Source organism: Colossoma macropomum, unplaced genomic scaffold (genome assembly GCF_904425465.1).
Source record: "Colossoma macropomum unplaced genomic scaffold, Colossoma_macropomum, whole genome shotgun sequence".
In the NCBI taxonomy this organism is placed as follows: Eukaryota; Metazoa; Chordata; class Actinopteri; order Characiformes; family Serrasalmidae; genus Colossoma; species Colossoma macropomum.
In genome coordinates, this window is record NW_023494791.1 from 27,343,974 (window position 1) to 27,368,598 (window position 24,625).

The window sequence follows — 24,625 nt, forward strand, 5'->3', positions numbered from 1 at the left end:
AAACACACCACACACACACCACAAACGAATCAAACACACAAAATCACATACAATTCACACACCATAAACACAGAAACACTCCACGCACTCAACACCTCATAAGGTAGGAGTGTATTTAAGGCACCAGTCAATTTAAGGGAGCAGTGTATTTAAGGTACCAGTGGATTTGAGGTATCAGTTAATTTAAGGTGGCAGTGGATTTAAGAAATCATGAAATTTAAGGTGGCAGTGGGTTTAAGGTAACAGTGATTTTAGGTGACAGTGAATTTAAGGTGGCCATGACTTTTAAGGCATAAGTACACTTAAGGTGGCAGTGGACCTAAGGTATCAGTAAATTTAAGGTGGCAGTGGACCTAAGGTATCAGTAAATTTAAGGTGGCAGTGGACTTACGAAGGCAGCGGATTTAAGAAGGCAGTGAACTTAGTGTATAAGTAAATTTAAGGAGGCAGTCAATTTAAGGTGCCAGTGGATTTAAGGTATTAGTAAATTTAAGGTGGCAATGGATTTAGGGTAACAATAAATTTAAGGTAGTAGTTGATTTACGGTATCAGTGGATTTAAGGTAACAGTGTGTTTAATAACATAGGAACCACCTAACAACACTTTAGCAACAACCTAGGACACCATAGCAACCCCCTAACAACACTTTACCAATCACCTTAGATACCACAGCAACCCCCTAGCAAGGTCTAAGCAACACTTTAGCAACCATCACCAGTCTACCACCATTTTAACATTTTAACATAATTACCATAATTTTGTAAATTTGTCACAGTCCACAGTTTGACATACAACCACCAAATTTTGCACAAACGTTCCTCAAACACAAAAAATAATGCGCTTGTGCTTTTTGGACCGATCCGATATAGCAACATGTTTAAGGTACCAGTGGACTTAAGGTAGTAGTGAGCTTAAATTATCAGTAAATTTAAGGTATTAGAGAATTTAGGGTAGCAGGTTATTTATTGTACCAGTGAAGTTAAGTCAGCAGTATATTTAGGATATCAGTGGATTTAAAGGAACAGTAAATGTAAGGTGGCAGTGGATTTAAGATATCATGAAATTTAAGGTGGCTGTGGGTTTAAGGTATCAGTGAATTTAAGGTGAAAATGAATTTAAGGTGGCTGTGGATTTAAGGTCTAAGTACATTTAAAGTGGCAGTGAATTTAAGGAAGCAGTGGATTTTAGGTATCAGTAAATTTAAGGTGGCAGTGGATTTAGTGTATCAGTAAATTTTAGATGGCAGTGAATCTTCACTTCCATTTCACAATAATAGCACTTATGGCTGACTGGAGCACATGGAGGCATGTCTATTGGAGTTAGATTTGTGCCAAAATGTTTGAGAGAAGATCCTGATGTTTGAGAGAGGAATGTCGCTGTTTGGAGAGGACAGCAGTGCTCTGAGTGCGCAGCTAATGAACTTGAACGCACTTGTCAGCACGAAGTGCGCATGTAAACACCTTCAGATTTGCTCAACAAAACACTGGTTTCATTCAAAACTTTAAAATCTGCACGTTTTTCCATGCAAAACACTCCGGTTTTCACTCAAAACTGGAAAACTTGCTCAAGCATGCTCTTCACCTTCAAAACTCGCATGTGCGCGCAAATCATTTCTGCTCTCAGCTCCACAGCGTGCGCTCAACTTTCACATCTGCTCGCTGTAAAATGTCTGAACGTTTGTGCCAAAACTCCAGCCAATCAGAGCTGCCGAAGGGCAGTTCCTGCCAGCGCACCAATCATGGCGTCTTTTCTTAAGCAGCTTTATGCCAATTGGTCAAGGTACGTTCATGGCTGTGGTATTGAGTCGGCTAGTGTGCTTGTAGCCTCGACATTAGATAGATGGTTTCTAGCTTTCTAGTAGCAAATGAATAGAAATGATTTATCAGTAATACTCTGTCATAGATAACATATTAATCTAACATTGGTAGCTCGGCCATTTGTTTCCTACCAGAGGCTTAATGAAGGCTAACTTCAAATAGCTTAACATTAATCAACTAAGCTGACATTAACAAGATTTCTTTGACTGTAGCTAACAGTGTCTAACAGTATTCTACTGAAAAGTCTTAACTCTCCTATAGCGCTTGTCTTCATAGGCTCATCTTGTTAATCCTGTATATTTATCTTCTACAGTGGCGTCATCAAAAAACAATACTGATGCTGTGCATCAGTCAGCACAAAGTGCGTTCAAGTTCATTAGTTGCGCGCTCAGAGCACCACTGTCCTCTCAAACCATGACATTCCTCTCTCAAATATCAGATCTTCTCTCAAACATTTTGGCACAAAACTAACTCCATACATGTCCACATACAGTGGCATGCAAACGTTTAGGCACCCCTGGTCAAAATTTATGTTCCTGTGATTAGTTAAGTGAGTAAAAAGATGACCTGATTTCCAAAAGACAAAGATCACACATTTGTTTCATATTTTAAGCAAGATCACTTTTTTCTATCTTTTACAGTTTCAAAATATCAAAAAAGGGCCCAAAACAAAAGTTTATGACCCTATAGTCAGTACTTGTAACACCCCCTTTGGCAAATATCACAGCTTGTAAATACTTTTTGTAGCCAGTAAAGAGTCTTTCAGTTCTTGTTTGGGGGATTTTGGCCCATTCCTCCTTGCAAAATACTCTTAGTTCTATGAGATTTTTGGGCCATATTGCATGCACTGTTCATTTGAGGTCTTTCCTGGCCCTCCATGGCAAAACCTTCAGCTTGTGTCTCCTGAGGTGGTCCATTGTAGATAATGATCTCAAACACATCTCAAAATCCATAACGGACTATCTCAAAATCCAAAATGCACTGTGAGGGCCATGGCAAAACCTTCAGCTTGCACCTCTTGAGTTAGTCCATTGTGAATTTTGAGGCGTGTTTAAGATCGTTACCCTGTTGTAGAAGCCATCCTCTTTTTATCTTCAGATTTTTTTTTACAGTGTGATATTTGCTTCCAGAATTTGCTGGAGTTTAACTGAATTCATTCTTTCCTCTACCAATGAACTGTTCCCCATGCCTCTGGCTGCAACAAGCCCAAAGCATGATCAGTCCAGCCCCAGGCTAAACAGTTAGAGAGGGGTTCTTTTAGTAAAATTTAGTTTGCTTGCTGTAGGCAAAAAGTTCTATTTTAACTTCATCGGTCTGTAGGACATGATGCCAAAAAGCATCAGTCCTGTTTAAATGTTCCTTGGCAAACTTCTGATGCTGAATTTTGTGGTGAGGATGTAGGAAAGTTTTTTTTTCTAATGACTACAATGAAGGTCATAATTGTGTAGGTGTCAAAAAACGGAGATACTTGAACATTAAAAAAAATAATGCCACACAGCTCTCGGAGCTCTTGGTTTGATTAGCTTACCTTGGACAAAGCTGAAGTTAGCTTCTTCTTTGAGTGTCAGATACTTGCACTGATGGTTCAACTATGCTAACGTTAAATCATTTGTCAAGACTCACCTGTATGTCTAAGTTACTGATGCAAGGACAAAGCAAGTCTTGCAGATTCAAACAGCCCCATTTCAATCCTTTTTTTTTTTTAAACATACTCTCACCCACTTCAGCTCACCACTAAGATGTGCATCACTCCTATGTTCCAAAAGTGGCTACTCATGGCAGAAGTGGCCACTCATGACAGAAATGGAGGAGGCATCAGTGAGCAGCAGATTATTCAAATGGAACACATCCCTGCTGAAAAAACTCATAGAAACAATTAATTGTTTCTGTTGGTTCCTCATGGTTGTAATGTGTTTTGGCTTTTTTATGGGTTATTTTAAACAGCTTTGTCCGCCATCATTCTGGAGTTCGAAAAGGGAAATGCATCAGGTCACAGTCGCAGTGATTTCTGGGCAAGTTCTGCTGAAGTCGACACTGGTTTTCGCTCAATCGCTTGCCTCTCTGAAGGCTCATCTAACACCCTTCACTTCAGCTAATAAAGTAATGAAACAGCACTTAAGATGGTGCTTAAGTCTGGCCAAGCAAGAGGGACAGGGAGGTTTAGCTTCTAATAACTACTTGGTTGTTTAGCCCTGAATTCAAGAGCTTGCTGGGAGTGACTGAGCTATTTAGAAAATTCCCTCTCGGGTAAGAGCCACACATTATATACAAAAACACAAAATTTGACCATAAATTAACTTATAAAGCTCAGTTAGTTTAATTTTGAGATGTAGCATTATACCTACACCTACACTCCACCTTCAGTTGTTTTATTTGATTTTAGTTAACTTTTAATTTAATTTGGTGCGTTTCAGTTATTGTTTTAAATTTATTATTCTTTTTATTCATTATCAGCTTATACTTTTTAGTTACTGCTTAGTTATTGTTTTAAATTTTCCATTCTTTCATTTACTTTAATAACTATGTTTTTTATTATTTTTTTTCTATTTGATCCATTATTCATAAAGTTATTTTATTTTTGCAATGTTAACTATTTTCTGAATAGATTGATTCTGTACCATTAAATTTACTATTACGATAATCATTGTTAGTATTTTTCATTTGATACGATTTTGCAATTATTTTTTTTCAATCCTTAATTTCTGTATTAGCTCGGTTACATTGTAAACTTCGGTCACCCTCAATGTACTGTAAATAACAGCAATTATTACTGTCACAAGTGACTTCAAGCTTTTAAATACTAATGCACCTATAACATGATGTATTTGCGAGCAAAATCAGGGAGGTTCTGAATTACTGTAGCTTAATGGTAGGTGGGGGCTGTGTTGATGAAACATGATGTTAATGGGTAATATATTGTTTTTTCCTACTTGCTTGGCTTTGGAGATGAAACCCAAACCAGAAGAAGGTTTTAGAGGCAGCCAATTATATTTTATGGAAGACTATGGACTAGAAATTATTTAGACAAGTGTCGGGTTTCTTTAATTATACGATGAAGCATGCTTAATGTGAACAGCGACATGAGCTAACAAGGTCACAAGGTCAAATCTGATTTTAAAGCTGTGCTAGAATTGAGAATATTTTGAAGTTGAAAAACACAGAAGTAGTACCAGTAAGAGATAAATGCAAGAGTAACAAAGTTTAAATGAAAAGTTAAAAATTGTGTAACAATTTACACATATTTATTTGGGCAACAATAAACTACAAAATGAGGCAAATGTCTCCCCTGACTTTTCAAATGGCTCCAATGCCCCTCTGTATATGGGAGCTTTTTTGCTTTTAGCCTTAAACTTAACCCCTCCAAAACAGAAGTGAGCACTTTTTAGGAGTGGAACATATACAGTATGCTAAGTAACAGTAAGACTTAACAGCAACTTGCTCAAACCACACAGCTGACAAAAAGCAGAGCCTGAAATTAAATTACTCAAGTCCCTATTATGCAATAACCATCTGTGTGTGCGTGCGCATGTATTAGTACCTTCCTCCCGCCAGGCAGAATCCTCAGGGTTGCTCTCACTGTCAGCCTCGTAGCCTTCCTCCTCTATGAGAGCTTGAAAACCACACACCTGAGCTTCATCTGCTTCTTCCGATACATCTCCTGATGGAGCCAGTGCCTCACTGTCCCCCTGACTCTTCTGAAAAACAGAGAACAACTTTATTTCTTTTGAAAAGGAAAAACATGGTGGCCACCAGAAAATGCTCTCGAACCATCCCAATTCCAATAGCAATATTTTAAGCTGTACAGTCCTCAACAACATCTACTAGCAAAACTGCAAACAGTACTAAAGCTGCAAAAAAGCAAAAGAATTCAATTCTTATCTTTAAAAAACAAATAAAAAACACAGTACAGTGTAAATCAAAATTGAATACAACGCAAGTAATCCATATAATACTGCTACTCTTTTTTAAGTGAAGGTGAATGTTTTTTATTATCTGAGTAAAATGAACAAAAATAAATAATTAAAACATTCCGGTCACAGGATGCATCAGCTGACTGGTATGGCGTAAAGACAGCCTCAAGTTCCCAGAGGCATGTGAACACAAACTCACTCACACACACTCTCTTAATCCATCTGTGTAAGGGTTCATTTCGATTAACACGCTCAATAAATACAGTTGTATACAAGTTTAAACAAACCTGATGTGATAAGAACCACTTAGATAGCTATTTAATTATTTGAGGAATTAATGGTGGAGAAAAATTACACCCAAGTCAGCAATTCTCCAACTAACATGCAACTTAACTGGGGTGCTTAAAATTTCACATCCAACTGCATGTCAAAAAAAGGCTTTTTAAAATGAAAACATACACACAAAAAACAAACGGTAATAAAAAAAACAAAAATACAAAAAAATGGTAATAATTGTGATTAGTTAGTACATTAAATGATAATAGTTATGAAAATGTGAAAAAAAAACTGTTAACTGGATAAATGTGCTCATAACTGTTCATGAGTTAATCTAAACTTGGGGAAAAATGGGAAATGTAGTTAAGGGTCGACTGGTATCCGTTTCTCTATGCTGATACCCATACATATTATTCATAGACCAATATGGGCCTGATATATTTATATACCATACATTTACAGAAGAAAATCTACAGGAACACAATTTCTACACAAACCATTACATTAATATGTAAAGTACATAGAGATCCCTGACAAATAAATACTTGGGAAAAATGAGACAATGTAATGAAGTATTTTAAAATAAACTTTGAACATAAAAAAATAAAACATACACAGCTCTTTAAAATTATAACATAGTAATAACATAGCTGCCACCAGCAATCTGCAGGTTCAAGCACAAATCGGCACAATGAGGCCTTCTACAGTAGGGGCCAGTGAGGCCTAACAAGGCCTAATGCAGTTTGGGCCTTATTTACATACAGAAAAAAACTGAAAGGAAGTAGGAGTTTATCAAAAGGCTTTAATTTTTCATTTTTTTTTAAATATTGAGCAGTGCATTTTAACATTATATAATCTAACTTCTACATGTAAAAAGCATATTTTAACATGCAAGTATTTGTCAAAGTCAAAAATATATGACAAATGTTTCAATTTCTGACATAGATGTGTCTGCAACGTTTGGTTCTCAAAGCTTAACCCTTTGATATGCATCCCATCGACACATAAAGGCCCTTCTGATATAACATCTAACTGCAAGGTTATTCAGGACAAAGAACTGAAATGACAATGACAAAATAGATTTATAAAAACAAATGTTTTTGAATGCTGTAGCACCCCCTAAAGGCCAATCTGGAATAAAATTTTCACACCTCACCAGTCGGCATAGATTGCTTGATAAAGGGAGAGCCTGTTGAGTGATTAAGTCAATACTTTTTTTATTCTTATCCACATACAGAGGCCACAGAGTATTTCAAGAACATTAACTGCAAATTCATTTGGAACACTGCACTACATGATTTCAAACCAGGTGTCTGACCAAAAGTAGAAATATGTCTGTAGGTTCTTAGTTGTGCAACCGTCTAAGCATTGGCCTGATCATTAGGAGATGCGAGTTTGTTCCCCGGTGATTTCAAGACAGTACAACTGGCTGCTCTCTTCGATAGGATGGCTCTTTCTCTCACCCAATGCAACGCTAGCCAGCACAGTTATCTGCTAGCTGACGCAATAGAACTGGTGGTTAGAGTTCTCCTCCAAGCACGTTCAGCTGTCAAATGGCAGTTCGAAATGATGCGGTGGCTGGCCTCACGTGACTCGGAGGAAGCTTGTGCTAGCCTTTTGCCCTCCTAGTGCTGGTGGTATTGTGTGACTGGGGGAGTCCTAACTAGTGGGTGGAACTGGATATGACTAAATTAGGGAAAAACCAGGAAAAATCCTTAAAAAAAAAAAAAAATTATGAGATATACTTGCTTTTTCTGAAAACCGCTGCTAATGGCTACATATTTTGAAACTTCACTGTTGTTTAAAAGTGCCTACACAGACACACCATTCATTATGACTGATCAATGTTAAGCCTTTCAAATGCATGCTGAAAACTGATAGGCTGATGGCCATAAATTTTAACAAATCATTGTTAGTAATTCATTACTTATAATCTGTCTAAAAGATGCTGCATGCAAAATTTCAGCTTGATTGGCTGTATGGAGGCTAAGAAACAGTTATTTAGCAGTTACAGCACCCCCTAACGATGTACATGGACCAAAATTGAAATGCTGTCTCAGGATACCCTTTAGAATAAACCTGTGACCAGCTTCATGTTTTTGGATAAAGCATTCATGAGTTATAGAATTTTTAAATGCAGCCAAGGAATCAGAAATTAGACTCTAAAAATGTTGATTCAGGAGCTTTCGGTCTCTTCTGCACAACATGCTTTTCAAGAGAAAAAGAATAAGAAAAACTTTACAATTACAAGACTTGCACTGAGTGCACAAACTCTAATTAAAAAAAAATTAATACAATAAAAATGTAATAAAACAAAAGCTGTGAAGTGTGATAAGTACATGATCTTAGCTTGCAATAAAGCCTATTCTGATGTTATTTATTATTTTCTTGCCTGTTACCATAATTACTTCACAGATGCCAGAAGGCAACCAAACTAGGAAAAAACCTCAAGTCTGCACGTTGTGTTTCTCTCACGTACAGTAAGTGTACTTTCACCGAATGAATGAGCTGTTACAAGCTGTATGCACAAGTCATGTTTGTTTGACTGGACAGTGCATCATCACAAAACCAATGAAGACTCTAAAAATCTACTGAGTTGTGCTTTTTGCCAAACGACTGCACTATTCAATCTCGCTGTGTCCTTACTGCATGGTACAAGACAATATATGCGCAGTTTCTTACTCAAGTCCTTTAAAAAAAAAACGCAGAGGCAAAAAGCCACCACGCACAGTGAGGAGGACGGTAAAAGAAGTAAAAAGTTCTCCAAAGCTCACTGTTAGAGAATTGCATCAAAGAGTAGCAGGGGTCTTGGGGTCACAAAGTCTCCATAACAACCATCAGGCACTACACGCCAACAAGCTGTTTGGGAGACATGCACGGAAAAAGCCTTTTCTCACTTACAAGCATAAACGTAAACGTCTGGAGTTCGCTAAGCGCTACTGGGACTTCAACTGGCACCGTTTGCTTTGGTCAGATGAGACCAAGATAGAGCTTTTTGGCAACAAACACTCTAAGTGGGTCTGGCGTAACACAAAAGATGAGTATGCGGAAAAGCACCTCATGCCCACTGCGAAGTATGGGGGAGGATCGGTGATGCTGTGGGCCTGTTTCTCTTCCAAAGGCCCCGGGAACCTTGTTAGGGTGCATGGCATCATGAACTCTTTGAAATACCAGGACATTTTAAATTAAAATCTGGTGGCGTCTGCCCGAAAGCTGAAGATGGGTCGTCACTCTGTCTTTCAGCAAGATAATGACCCTAAACATGTGGCCAAATCTACACAAAAATGGTTCACCAGACACAAAATCCAGCTCCTCCCATGGCCATCTCAGTCCCCAGACCTCAACCCAATTGAAAACCTGTGGGGTGAGCTGAAGAGGAGAGTGCATAGGAGAGGACCCAGGACTCTGGACGATTTAGAGAGATTGTGCAAAGAGGAATGGTCGAATATCCCTCTCTCTGTATTCTCTAATCTTGTGAAATGTTATAGGAGAAGATTAAGTGCTGTCTTTTTGGCAAAAAGGGGTTGTACAAAGTATTAACATCAGGGGTGCCAATAATTGTGGCACAGATGATTTCATGTAAAAGAATTATTTCTTAATGTGGAATTTTTTTCCCCACTAAATAAATGCACTTAAATTAAAGGTTGGATTTCTCTCTTTTTTTGCATTGTTGTCCTATATTATTCTCTCCCCCTCCCCCTTCCCCTCTATACACAGAGCTGCATCTGAGAGACTGATTCTGCCTTTGTTTGACTCTGTACAGCGAGTTTTTCAAACCGCAGTAAACGATACTTTAAAGTTCAAACCGTACCACTAACCGTCATTAATTTTACCGCGGTTTACCGTGAAACCGGTAACTGTTTCATCTCTAATATATAGACACATACATATATATATATATATATGCTCTGGGCCAAAATAATACCGGTAACCGTTTTTGATACTGTTCTACCAATAAAGTTTATTCACTGTGGAAGGCTGAATGCAGTGAACCTCCCAGGCCAGACAATTAACGTTAATCAGGCAAACATTAATGCAGAAAGAAACCTGCCTTCCACTGCCTGTTTTATTTTAATTAAGAGCTTTGTGTTGGGTTCAGCTGTAAGCTAAGTTTTCCTCCCTCACTGTTCATTAATATTCATTAAAAATTAATATTAAATATTAATTTAAATATTAATTTAATATTCTTTCAAATGTTCTAAGAAAAAAGTAAATCAGTTCTTTGTTGTTTGGACAAATTCATTACAGTGTACACTATAAGGTCAAAAGTATTGGGCTTTTATGACATCCCATTCTAAATCCATAGGCTGGATGGAGATGGTCCACGCTTTGCAGCTATTACAGCTCCCCATCTTCTGGGAGGGCTTTCTATAAGATTTTGGAGCGTGTCTGTGGGAATTTTTGCCCATTCATCCAGAAAAGCATTTGTGAGGGCAGACAGTGATGTTGGATGAGAGGGTCTGGCTCGCAATCTCCATTCAAGTTTATTCCAAAGGTGTTTGATAGTGTTGAGGTCAGGGCTCTGTGCGGGCCAGTTAAGTCCTTCCACACCAAACTCACTCAAACCATACCTTTATGGACTTGGGGCACAGTCATGCTGGAACAGAAAAGCACCTTCCCCAAACTGTTCCCACAAAGTTGGAAGCTTGCAATTGTCTAAAATGTGTTGATATGCTGAAGCTTTAAGATTTCCCTTCACTGGAAGTAAGGGGCCTAGGCCATCATCTGGAAAAACAACCCCATGGCACTATCCTATGGCACAGTTGGCACAATGCAGTCAGGCAGGTAACATTCTCCTGACATTCAGCAAACCCAGATTTTTATTAGTGTTTTTTCGCTCTTTTTCTGGCCCAGTAAAAATATACATATACCTGTGGGGGCAGTGGAGAAAAAAAAAAACTATGTTGGACCCTGTATAGGATGTTGAGCAAAAAGATGCTTAAGACAACTAACCTTTTCCAGTTTCTCCTCAACAGCAACTGGAGTGCTGCACACCTCAGCCAGCGCCACACGCAACAAAGAGTCAAACAGAGGAACAGCCAGATCAGAGTTCACCACACCAGAGTGAGACAGCTGATCCTTCACCTCACACAGAGTGTCCTCCACTGACTGAAGCTGCACACACACAGAGAGAGAGAGAGAGAGAGAGAGGAGAGAGAGAGAGAGAGAGAGAGAGGAAGAATGAAATAAAAGGACAAAGAGACAAAAAGAAAATATAGTAAAAGGGGGAAGAACAGACAGAGAGCAAGAGAAAAAAGAGAAAAAGGGAGAAAGAGCGAGTGCAAGAGGGGGAAAAGTGGAAAAAGGGAGGGAGAGAAAGAAAATGAGAGAGGGGAGAGAAAGAGAAAGGAGAGAGAGAGAGAGAGAGAGAGAGAGAGGAAAACAAAAGAGAGAAAGAGAAAGAAAGAAAAAGAGAAAAGGAGCAGTAAAGAAAAGGAGAAAGAGAAGTGGTAAAAGACCAGAGAAAAGAGAGGGGTAAAGAGAGAGAAAGTGAGAGAGGGAAAGAAAGAAAGAGAAGCAAGCAAGAAAGAGGTAATAGATACAGACAGAAGACAGAGAGACAAAAAAAAGATAAAAAAGAGAGGGAGAGTCAAAAATAAATGATGAAACAACAAAAGGGAATGCGAAAGATCAAGAAAAAGACAGAGGGGGAACAGAAAGAGACAGAAAGAGCAAAAGGGAAAGGGCAGAGAGTGAGTGTGTGAGAGAGAAAGAAAGAAAAAGAAAGAAATAGAGAATGAAAAAAGACAAAGAAAAAGAGAAAGAAAGAAATAAAGTTATAAAGAGAGAATACAGAGAAAGGGACAGAGCAAGAGGGTAAAAGATTTGGTATATGTCAGAGTTCATTTAGACAACACTCAGTAAACAGATCTAAGTTCGAATCACAGCCTAATAGTCTAAAAGGCAATGTAACATACTCATATTACTGCATAGAACATTCACACTTGTTTTCACAGAGCTCTACATTTTAATAAGTTGTAAGTTACCTGGAATGAAAGATCTGGCTCAAGTTTCTGCAGGGCCGTGTTGGCGCTGTGGAGACAGATAGCCAGAAGGGCTTCCAGTAGCCGAATGTTCTGCAAAAGCCACTCCTCTTCCAGCTTGTATGCTGGGTCCTTGCTCCTGCCCTCCACTTGACTAAAAATCAAGGAGCTGCTGAGGTCCTGCTGGTGTATCTCCTGTGATCCAGGTGCTGTGGGTATAGCCTCTGTCTGCACTCTTGTCACAGTAGGAGAGTCTGAATGAGATGGGCTTGCTTTGCCCTTGCCCTCTCTCTTTTTCTTAACTTTACTGTCCTTGATTTTGGAGGTAAGTTTCTGTATGACCATTGCCATGAGGCGGTGGCAGACATCCAGGCCACCCAGCCTGAAGAACTGTCTTTGGAAAACTGGACTAGCCAGGCAGATCCAGCGGCATATGGACCACACGTCTGCTGCTCGCCTCACCTGCTCCTTGGAAGGCAGTGCTACATTGTCCAGTAACAAGCATGGTAAACGTCCCCCCAGGGGTTCGCTGGCTGTACTGTCATAGCCGGAGGTATCCTCAGAGTCGTTCGCAGAGTCCCTGTCAGAGTCAGCGTCCTTGCTGACACACAGGAAGGCCACACACAAGAAAAGATTAATAGTGTTTAAATGTGCTTCTCCATGGTTAGGCCCAATTCCACCAACACTTCTGCCCCGCCGATGTGGACATGCCTCTTTCAGGCCCTCATAGAACTTGCTGAGGCTCTGTGGGCCATCTCCTGTCCCACGAGACCCTGAGTCTTCTCTGAGCCCAAGTACAGCCCCTCTCTCTTGGTCTTCAACTTTCCCCAGCTCTTGTAGAGCACAGTTCATTTGCTGATCCCAGCCACTTAAGATCAGCATCTCAAACACCTTCAGGGCCCAAGGTCGAGTGTAATCTAGATGGATCAACTCAGTGACCTGGTTCAGCCCATTACAGCTAAAGAACAGGCCCTGCACCACTGTGCTGGGGTAAGAAGAAAAAGGAAACCAATAAGAACAAATGAGAATTAGCAGTACCGTTCTCTCGACGATACATACAGAGACACAGCAAAAAACTAAAAATGTAAAGACAGAAAACTTTCCTCCATAGTGTCATGGGAACAGACATAATCTTGTAATGAGAATTAACATCCGGGGACAACTTTTTTGTTTGTTTTGGTGATGGACTGTAGTGAAATCTGCTGCAAACAAAGGGTATGTCCCTTCTAAAACCCATCCCTAAATTCCTCTAGTCTATGCCCTTAGCATCCATACAGAAAACAAAGCTGGCTAGTGAAACACTTATCATTTGTTAACTGAACCATTTTACACTTGCAGGAAGTAATGTAACATGTGTGACACACATCTATGCTTTACTGGAGTTTTTTTTTGGTGGTACCTTTCAGCCATACTATTTTACAGTACATCCATGCCTAACAGGCATGTTGTCATACTCGTTTGTTCCTACCCTAATGAGTCTACATTCACACCTACTCAATTATTTAACCAATTTTTTAAATTTACAAGATCACATATTGCCTAATGAGATTACTCCACCTACAGGCAATGGGAACCAACATATCAGCGTAGCAACATATGCCTTGACTAATGCTAACAATATGTAGATCAGCTGTAAAGATGGGCTAGGACGCACACAATAAATGCACTTAATAAGTCATGTGGCGGTGGAGAGGCAGAGTCAGTGCCTAGCCCCAAGCACATGACATGCTCCTTTTCTGATCGCAAACAGCTGCGCTAAATCAGAGGAGGAACATACTCTTTAAAAACTGGCTCTCTTTGCAGTGTGAAAGAGGGGACGCTGGCCTCCCAGCCACACGCATGCTGGAGAGACAAAGAGAAAAAAGTAAGAGGGACTTTTGTCTGGTTAATAGTAAAAGGCCTTGAAGCCTCGTTTAAGTTTGGGTGTGTTGTCACTCAGAAACATGTGAATAAAGCACTTTGGTTCACTCGCGCTGGTGTTTGTGTGTGTGTCTCTGAAATCTTGTTGGGTTTCCCAGTCAGTGTGAGTTGGCCCCTCCCCTGACTGCACCACAGCGCTCCTTTCTGGGCAGGTCCTGTGACTGGGCGCCAAACGAGGCTTGGAGGCATGCTGCAGCTCTGATGCAAGTGGTGTTAGTTTAGTTTTTTGTTCTGGTTTTGATTAAATTAAAATAAAATGCCTAAAAATGATAAAAGGAAAAAAAGAGGCAGCAGCTCACCCTCACCCTCCTGGACCCTTTGTACTTGCTCTACTGGGCCTGGAGTGGCCAGATGACAAGCCCATGAGAGGAGCAGCGGGTGGGCAGGGCTGAGTTATCAGCTACTACACCCCTGGCACCTGGCGCAGCCAGAATTGGGCTGGTGCACATGGTGCCCTGTCGTTTCTCTGTCATTCGCAGGGGTGGGGAGGTGGGCCCGGAAAGGGCAGGCCCATGGAAGAGGAAGAGGACTCTCCATGACCAGATTGCCTGCTATGGCCTAGCGCCTGGGCACTGCCTAATGTCCCAGAGGACACTCCAGAGTCACCGCCAGCATCAATAGTATCACCTGGTGTCCCAGAAGACACCCCAGCGTCGACAGTGGCGCCTGGTGTCCTGAGGACACGCCAACGTCGACCGCGTAGCCTGGTGTACCAGAGCATAGACTCTTTGAAAATTGGCCACACGCAGGCTGGATAGAGAAAGAGCAAAAGCAAGAGGGACGTTTGTCTTGTGAAATTAAAAGGCCTTGAAGCCATGTTTAAGTTTTGGTGTGTGTTCACTTAGAAATGTGTAAATAAGGCACAGGTTCACTCAAGCTGATGTTTGTGTGTATCTCTAAGCTCTCTTTGGGTTTCCCAATCAGTGTGTGTCTGCCCCTCCCCTGGCCGTGCAACAGTAGTTGTAGTAAGATAAACAAATCACATACTCACATGTTCACATATTATTGACTTCAGCTTTTACAATCATTTTAATAAGGGTCATTTTTTACCTTCTTATGCCAAAGTCTTAGGGTAGCTGGACCAATGATTGTTAACACATTTGCTCAGGGCACTGTTGCCTAAATTCCTCATAATCAGTGTTGGGATCATTAATAATAATAATAATAATAATATTAATAATATAATAATAATAATAATAATAATAATAATAATAATATCAACAACAAAACAACAAAACAACAATAGCAAGTTTGAATACAGAAAGTATCAAAAAGTGAGAAAAAAACAAAAAACAAAACAAAACAAAACAGGGATTTAATGTGTATGTTAGCTTTATTATGTAAGTATGCGGTAGTATGTTATCTCTCTTCATGGTAGCCCAGTATTTAGAGTTAAAATCCAACACCTAGTTTATCTAATCATTCCTTTATTAAATTGAAACAGGTGTGCTGTTTTACACAGTGTATCAATGCAAAACGTCTGCAGTTAGTTTTGGGCCTAGTTTCATCTTGGCTCATTATTATTGGTATATAATGTAATGTACATTTCATTTTACCCTTACCTCACAGTTTTTTTTTTTTACTTTAATACATAATACAAGTATTTTTCCAAATATATGTCTAGACATCCATTGGGAATTTGAGAATGCATAGCAGCTATTGCTATTTAGGCCATGTGACCACTGTCTCATCCAGCCAGTCACATGCATGAAATTCTTTTACAGCTCAGCTTGTGATCTGATCTGAAGAATAACTTACTTCTTCAGTCTTTTGTCCTGATAGGCCTAGTGGTATGTGTAGAAACTACAGAGTAGGGGGAAAAACACACTATATGAAGAGAAGTAGTAGAAAAGAAGGCTTACCTTGATTTGAGTAAAGCAGGTAGTGTCTGAAGATAAACAAGCAGGACCTCCACAGGGAAACACTGGGTATGGTAGCTGCAGACCTGGGAACATGTACTGGACACACCTAGCTGTTGGGCATGGTGAACTAGTTCCACGCCCTTCTGAAGCACAGGATTAAAAATGTAAGTATACAGTTGCCACTGTACCACTGCATTGCCTCGCAAGGTAAGCTGGCACACATGACTGGCAACCTGTTGACTCAACTGCCAGTCTCCACCAAACACTATGTCCTGGTAAGTTTTTAATGCATCCCACTTCCAGAGCATGTCCTCAGACCCCGTGCTTGGCAAGACACCCTGTGAGTAGTACGAGGGATAGGGAGAGGTAGAGAAGGTCATCTCTTTTCCTGGCCCATAGCCATGCAAAGTCTCTTCAATGGCAGATATCTGGCTGCTGTCCACTGTACAGATGTTACATGAGGCAAGTTTGGCCTTCTCTGAGGGCTGTCCTCCTCCAAGCTGCTCCAGTACAAGCCTGCTAAGCACATTTAGAACATGGGACTGATAGCTGCGCAGTCCTGGTGCTTGAAATGCTTGAAGAAGAGGACCTATAACTGAACGTGGGTCCATGCAGCAACAAATACCGACTGCCTGCATGCCAGCCAGCACCTGCAGCACCGCAGGTCCTGACGGTGACAGGCGTTGGAGAAGGCGCAGACACTGGTGTGCACAGGCTGCAAGACAGCAACAGCGATAAGGGTAGCACACTTGTACATCACTACCCTCAGCATCCTCCTCAAAAGGGTTGCGACGAGTTGCCTGCTTGAAGGCAGAGACGGGCAGTCCTGAGAGGTCGCGATGATGGTGCAAAAAATGGGAGTACTCGCAGCGTCTGTGGCGACGGCGTGCACAAACAGACTGGTGCAATTGCTCTGACTTGGCTTTTTTTACTGCACTTATTATCTTAAGCACACCAGCAATTAGGCCACGCAGACGTTCTGAGGCTTCACCCCCCTCAGAATCCTGAGCACCACCTAGGGCTTCAAGATGAAGACAAGTTGCTTCAAACAACTCAAGGCCACGGTGCTGCACAAACTCATGAACCAGTTCAAGAGCTTGACTGAAGAAAAAAGGATTAGGGGCAGAGGCTTGCAAGCAGCCAAGTAAAAGCTGAAGGATGCCCTCAAGAAGTTCTGGCAGAAGCAGGGCCCTGTGACGATACTTAGAGATGCCAAAGTCCTCTTGTACCTCCTGCAGGGTCTTTTTGGGTCGGGGAGCAAAGGGGTAAGCTTGTCTTCCAAGGCTGGTGTGGATCTTCAACGTGGCACTGAGTAAGTCAGTTAGGCTTTGGCGCAGATTATCAGGTAGTGCCTCACTCTGACCCACATCTACAGACATCAAGTGCAGGATGGTACGCAAAAGCATTCTTTGAACAAGGGCTATGGGTTCCTCGGTCCAGCCTTCAGCCAGTTCATCAACCCCTCCCCCACCACTTCTGCTACCAGGTCCACAGCAGTCACCAAACTCTGTAAGAATTTCAGTGAGTGTGGGAACAACACTGACCGCAAGGCCTGGGTTGTGATTTATGGTCATGTCAAATTTGCAGACCTTCTCCAGAAGGGAGAGTAAAACATGACAGAGGTCAAAAGGTGAATTTTCCATACGGTTCAAAACAGAAAGAGCAGTGGGATCAGTTAGTGTTTTGTTATCGGGTTGTAGGGATCCAAAGAGCCTCACATTAGGCTGGGATCTTTCTAGACTGCTCATAACATCCACACTAGAATACTGCACTGGCTGTTGCTGTGGAATGACAGACTGGTGATGCTGGCAACTGACACGAAATGATGAACCATGGGACCTGCGATGTTTGGTCCCCGTGCTTGCAGCTTTTTCGTCTGAATTGGCTTCAGAATCAGATGTGGTAAGCTGGGACTTGCATGCATCCCTCACTGAGTATCTCTGTGCTGTTCTACGTGTACGTCGGGACTTCCAACTGCCACACGATCGTGTCCCAGAGGTTTGGGTATCAGAATCACTTTTCTCTTTTTCCACCTTCAGACCACCAGCTTTTTCTTCTCGGTTTAGATGTACTTCCAGGAGTGAAGGTAGAGTAAAATCTAACAAAGTTCAGAAAACAGAATTCTGTGATACAAAAGATAGCTGTATGTCCCAGTGACTTAAGAAAGAGGTCTTCTAAACTTGATTTAGTATCAACTTGACTAATTTGACTTAATCTGGTTATGAGAAAGCAGAGCATAAGCCTCCGAAAAAAACTGCACAATTATAGGAACTAATAAGGAAACAATGTAAGATGCCCATGTTAGGAAATATTAGCATTTCAGCACTAAATACTGTTTCGCAGAAGAAACATCAGCCTCATGCAGCAACAGACACAATTTACACAACTATCTCCTATATGAGATTTGTGCATAGATTGATATTTAACTATTTCTGAAGAGTATTGCCTACAAAGATGATGACTGTGTCTTACCATTCCATGTGGATTAAAATGTTAGAATGATATTGAAAACAAATACATAATTCGTTAAATGAGATCAAACTAATTCAACCAAGTAAAGCACAAATGAAAACCAACCTCAAGGACTAAAAATGGAAAATGATGCACAATTTTGTCATCCAATATTCTTCTGCAACTACTGTACTATGTAAAGGACCTGCTTAGTAATGCATATCATCACCAAGAGGATGGAAGGCAAAAACATTCTTCACTTTTAATGCAAAAAGATTATACTGCAAGCAATTTTGGAGTATATCTATTGATCCACTCATTAAGGAAGTACAGCAGGCCTCCTCTCTCACATGTCAAATTCACGGCATCAGAAAACCTACACACACTTGGGAGTTCAAGCAGCTGCTTGCAGACCGAAAACAATGCCCTAACAGCCTTCATCTTTAATACAGGATTCATGTTCTGACCATCTTTCAAAGTAGATAGTGCTGTGAGCAGCAGCGAAATTACTACTTCCAGCAGTTTGTAGCTTTAACCTAACAATTAAAATACCCTATCAGAACGAAGAGGAAAAATATGTAACACTACTCATCCCCAGATGTGTCAGATTATTTTTTTTTGTAGGGTATATTCCTTAGGCTTGAACATTGACACTAACCTGGGGCTCTTTCTTCCTGAACAGGAATCTTCCAGACTAGCGGTAGCAGTGACAACAAAAGAGTGAGCAGCTCTTCCCGGCAGGTCAGCTCCTAAAGTTGAACCATCAGAAATTAAGTTGGAATTTTAGTTGAGAATGTCATGCTGTGGGCAAATGAGAACAACTCAGGCAAACAACACTTTCCTACTGACCAAAATGTGTGTTTAAAGGCAATGTGGTGTGTGAGTAAATGCCTGGCCCTAAATAGTAGCTCCACCCTGAACATTCTGAGGAGAACATTCTTCACAAGGAGACGAGAAAGTGCACCAGCATGTGTGAATTAAAAGTAAATACAGGGGGCTTGCTGTTGTCAGTTCCACGTGACCCTAGGTAAACCATTATTAAGCTATGCTAACCACCCTGCTTGCAAAGAAACTATGTGAGCAGACACAGGGATGCTTCAGGGTGTGGCCCCTCCCTATCCCACTACTATCCTACTATTGAAAAAGCTCAAGAGGAAAAAAAAAATGGGTATGTCCCACATTTCAAATGAAGAGTTATGCTAAAATAACCACACTGGATTCAGTTTCTTGTTGAGTTCATTTTGTGTCAAAAGTTTAAATAAAAAATAACATCCACAACCAAAATGTTAAATGTTTTCAAAAAAGATTACTACTCATTTTCAATCACTTAGGGCTAACTAGGCTAGCCATACTGGTATTACAACTAAATAGCTTAAAACATTTAACATTAGGTCACTGAATTAATGCAAAAACAGTGATTTGAAGAGTGATGGAGTAATGATTTGACAATTTTCTTTTCCAAACAACCACTAAAAGTTCATACTAACCAATGCAAACTCTTTGGTGTAATTCCCACATTACTAAGGCTACTAATTACTCTGTGCGTGCTGTGGCTTTCTGCTGCAAAATGTCACCTTTAGCTAACCTTTACACTCACCACAAATCCAAAATCACACAGTAACCAGAACGACCAGGATGTCCTTACTAGTATACATTAAATTGAACAGGGATTTTACAATATCACAAGGTTTCCAAATGGGTCATTCTCATGAAACTGCTTCAAAATATGTCCTTTAACATTTGTGTGTGTTGCCTGTGTCAAAGTAATCATGCAGATAAACAAAATTCATTGGAGCTCCATATAGTATAGCCAAAAATTAATTTCCTCTGTTTAAAGATGTTTACACAAATTTTCATTGAGGTAATTCCTCTCTTATTATCAATATTTATCCTTTTTTACTTTTATTAATATTACAAAAAATGAAATTTTATTCACTTTCAATGCAAAGTCTCTTAATTTGATTGTTTATATTGTAAACTCTGAAGGAAGTGAAGCAAAAAATGTTATGTGGCACAAGTACAAAGAAAAACCTCAATCATTGTCAATCTGTTGTGGTAATGAGACAAAATATATTTTGTAATATATATATACTTTAACAGTTAGCCTTAAAATACTATACATACACAGACTATGAAATAAAAAGTTCAGGAAAATTTTCAAATGTATTTAGTCAACCTGGAACCACTGTATATACAAACAAACACCATGTCCCTACAAAACTCAAGATCAGCTCATCCCCAAAAATTGTTTGTGACTTAAGTCAAAATCTTGAGAAAATAAATCATTTTAACTTAATGAGTCAAAATAATACCAGAATCAGTCAAAGATGAAGTTTTTTTTCTCCTAGCTGGTGGAAATTCAATACATGGCTTCTATACAAAAACCATGTGTGTCAAACAAGGGTTGATACTGCCCTGTCATATGTGAATCATGTGGGTGTTAATTTGCATGAAAATTCTTAGTAGACAATACACTCAACTGGCCACCCCTACATTTGGGGCAAAAAAACAAAGGTTGTAAATAGCATTAAAATGATGTAACATAGCAGCGGTGTTGGTGAGTGATACAATTTGACTGTGACGAGTGATATGATTTAATGGTTTCACAGTTTCTAGACAAAAGGTCCTCACAGCTTTAAGGCACAGAGGCAAAGAGAGAGTAACAGCAAATTCTCTGGTCTAGTTGAAAAACCAGCTGAAGTCTGTGGAAGCTGAAGAACATCATGGATTTCATGTCAATTTATTTCATTTGTTAATGGCAAACTATCTTCACTGACTACAGGAAATAGTTTTTCCTAAACTAATACTTTTCTGTGGGTAAAACTAAGTAATCCTATAATACTATGGTAGTCTTAGAGAAAACATATGGTTTAATATTATCTTAAAGTAGACAACCAAAACATTGTTTAAAAGATTGTAAGATTGTAAAATTACTTGTTTGCTGTTGAGCAATTTGTTTAACAGGTTTAACAGGCAGTTCTCGTCTAGGAGGTATTATTTCACTTGTCAGTGCTGATCTGGAGAGAAACTGTTGATTTATAGCGTAGAGAATACAAAGAGACAGAAGACAATTCTAAGAATAACTTAAAAGGAAAAGTAAAGCCTTCTGCAACTCACTTGCAACTTGTTTGAACCTTAGTTGCAACAGTTGCAACTGTCACTTTGCCAACTGGTGCTTGTGCAATCATTTATTCTTCTTTGTTAGCCTGCTTTTATCATGATCTACACATCACATGGTCAGACTGAACATCATTAAAAGTGACTGATTTCACAACATCAATGGATAAGAAAATAAAACAGAAGCTGGTTTATTAGATAGTTGAAAAGGAGATCCTCCTGATCAGCTTCATGCAAGGTTGGTAGTTTATCATTTTGTCTGGTACCTGAGCCATGAAAACACACAAATTAGAGTTTCTAGAAGCCTTCACTCCTGTTAAAAAGCCACCTGTGCTGTTGTTTATTTTTCTTTGTTAGCCTGTTAGTATTGTCATCTACACAGATGGATTATTAATTTTCTCTTGAGGTTTTATAATTTTACACATAGCCAGTATAAACATACAAAAATAACCAATCTTACCAGATTGATGCTGTGAATGTGCTATACTATTACTACATACTACAGTAAATACTACATACAATACTATGTACTACAGCACCCCAAAAATGGTGTTTGTCCTATTTAAACATGAATTCTGTTCGCTTTAAAATTAGTCTTTTCAGATGGATAAAAAAATTAGCATCCACGGTTGGGTATTAACAGAATATATGTAACTGTGTTACTTAATCAGGATACAAAAAAAGGTTATTAATCCGTTACAGTTACAGTAAAAAAGACCCTAATCAGATTACAGACACATTTTAAAAACAGTGTGTTTACCAACAGGATTACATTCGAATGCAAACAAGTCATCTTTCACCAAAATTTGCCATTTTGATGATAACTATGAATTATGAGTCATGCACATTTGAAGCGTTCTTAATTTGGTGAAGGAGAAGGGGGCGGTTCTGCTGCCAGGAGGGAATTCTGAAGACATCCTCGCCCAACAATAGTTCACAGTGTTTTATTCAGCCAATCTATATATTTTTATTAAGTATTTTATTTTTATTGGCAGAACTGAGATCTGCAGCATTTTCTGGAAGATATTTGATAGACGTTTAACCTGGATTTCCACATTGCCAGATTCTGCTGCAGAAGACTAATCTGATCAGACAGTAAACTCTTTATTCTTGTTTGTCGCTCTGCAAAAAACAGTTTGACCAACTATAAATCAAAGTTCTGAAAGCCTTAACCTACTAGGTTTTAACTAACAGTCTGAAACATGAAGAGAGTCAATTAAATATAGTGAGCGGCAAAGTTAGTTTTCACTTGTATGATTTCTTTCTTCAGTAGTTTTTGAATGATGTATGCAAAATTATCATGCAAATTATCATTATTTGTAACTAAGACGATCAGCTCCCACTTAATGCCTAATTTACTGCCTTTTAAAGCTTTTAGAATTTCTGTGGACTGCAACCACTGAGAGTTGATTAGGGAGCATCTTAAAATGACAATCATCAAAGACTGAGCACGACCCACCAACATGAAACTTTATGGGCCAGTACACAGTTTTTAGAATGACCTCTATTTAGGACGACTGTTGATGAGGAGTCCCAAAAAAGGATTTCTACCAGATTGAACTTTTGACTTTGATAAGAAAAACTGATTTTTAATAAATACGTCACATAAGGAAAAGTCTCAAGACAGCAGTATAGTTTTTAACTACTCTGCATTTGATCCAATGTACTGGATCATTTGACATCAATTAACTGTTCCTCTGTGTTTTAGTCTCAGAGCTTTTAGAACTATTTTACTGTTAAAAATCACATTTTTTTTTCCTGGGAAGCAAACCTTGATTTCTGAACTTCAAGGTTTGAATATACATACAACTCAAATAAACTATACTGTTACACAAATTTATAATCTGTCATCTTTATACTTAAAATGTTTTCATATTGCTGCTGTCGGAACAAAACCTTGTATCTCCAAAATGGTAACTTTACAAGAGAAAGAAAAAACCTACTTTACTTTTCATGCAAGTGAATAGAATCAGTCATTCATTTTCATAGTCATCAGTCAAGTCATTTTGGGCCGTTTCATTTCTACACAATGTAAGGGATGACAGGCATTTTCAAATTCTCAAAAACTGAAAAATTACAAAAATGGGGATATGAGGTTTTGTTCCAACAGCTGCCATATATTAGGTTTGGCTGTTTCACTAAAAGTGAGATCAGTGACTGTTTATGTGTGTACAATATTCATGATATGTACAATATTCAAGTCACATATAATTTATCACTCTCTTTCATAAAATAGTTAAGTTTTTGTGTTTGATGTGTGTCAAGTTAAATTCTTAAAGTTAAAAAAAATGTCTTTTTAAAATTATTTTTCTCTTTTCTTTATTTAACTAAACATCCCATTAAAGACAAATAACCCAAAAGTAACAAAAAGAAATACCAGATTACATTAATTTAGCATAATAATCCTTTGGATTAGGTTAAAATTATATTTTTAAACAGGTAATCAGTAATCTGTAACTGAATACATTTTTAAAGTAACCCTCCTATCCAAAATCTGAATAGCCATAGGTAATGTGTTACTTCAACTGGAGCAAGAAGAGTGGAGTTATTGTCAGAAGACATATCCAAAAAGATAATGAGAGATTAATCTCTTTTTGAATTGTCTCTGCAATTTGACAAATCTGTGGATATGACTTACATAACCAAATTTGTCATGTTTGAATGCTGTTTAATGATGCCAGTATCAAAGAGTACTTTTTCACCAGTGTGCTTCTGAACAAGAGAACAAGAGGTGAGGATATATACTGTGCTTTCAAAGCATACACAACTGAGAAAAACCTTCCACTTCAGAAACTTGTAGAGCACCAGCAATGCGTGGTGTGCATGCTGGTTTTACCACACTTTTACAACCCCATTTCCAAAAAAGTTGGAACGCTGTGCAGAATGCAAATAAAAATAGAATGCAATGATATGCAAGTCATGTGAACCATATTTTTAAAGGAAAATACTACAAAGACAACATAACAAATGAGAAAATAATTTTTTTTTTTTAAATATATGCCCATTTTGAATTTGATGCCGACAACACGTTCCAAAAAAGTTGGGACAGGGGCACGTTTACCACTGTGTTTCATCACCTCTTCTTTTAACAACACTCTGTAAGCAGTTGGGAACTGAGGAGACCAATTGCTGTAGTTTTGAAAGTGAAACATTTTCCCATTCTTGTTTAACATAGGATTTCAGCTGCTCAACAGTTCGGGATCTCTTGTGTCGTATTTTACATTTTATAATGCATTCATAAATGTTTTCAGTGGGTGACAGATCTGGACTGCAGACAGGTCAGTTTA

At 39.1% G+C, this 24,625-nt stretch overlaps 1 protein-coding gene across 12 annotated transcripts in view; it reads right to left on the reverse strand.

Annotated features, from left to right (window-relative positions):
- Positions 1 to 24,625, reverse strand: part of lyst (lysosomal trafficking regulator) — a 156,973-nt gene that overhangs the window by 111,269 nt on the left and 21,079 nt on the right. For all 12 annotated transcript variants that reach the window (XM_036574727.1, XM_036574718.1, XM_036574726.1 and 9 more), the window contains 5 exons: positions 18,880 to 18,970; positions 15,771 to 17,868; positions 11,992 to 12,973; positions 10,958 to 11,119; positions 5,356 to 5,512 (listed from right to left, as the gene is read on the reverse strand). In XM_036574727.1, coding sequence (XP_036430620.1) covers positions 5,356 to 5,512; positions 10,958 to 11,119; positions 11,992 to 12,973; positions 15,771 to 17,868; positions 18,880 to 18,970 — 3,490 coding nt within the window. The remainder of the gene's footprint in view (positions 1 to 5,355; positions 5,513 to 10,957; positions 11,120 to 11,991; positions 12,974 to 15,770; positions 17,869 to 18,879; positions 18,971 to 24,625) is intronic.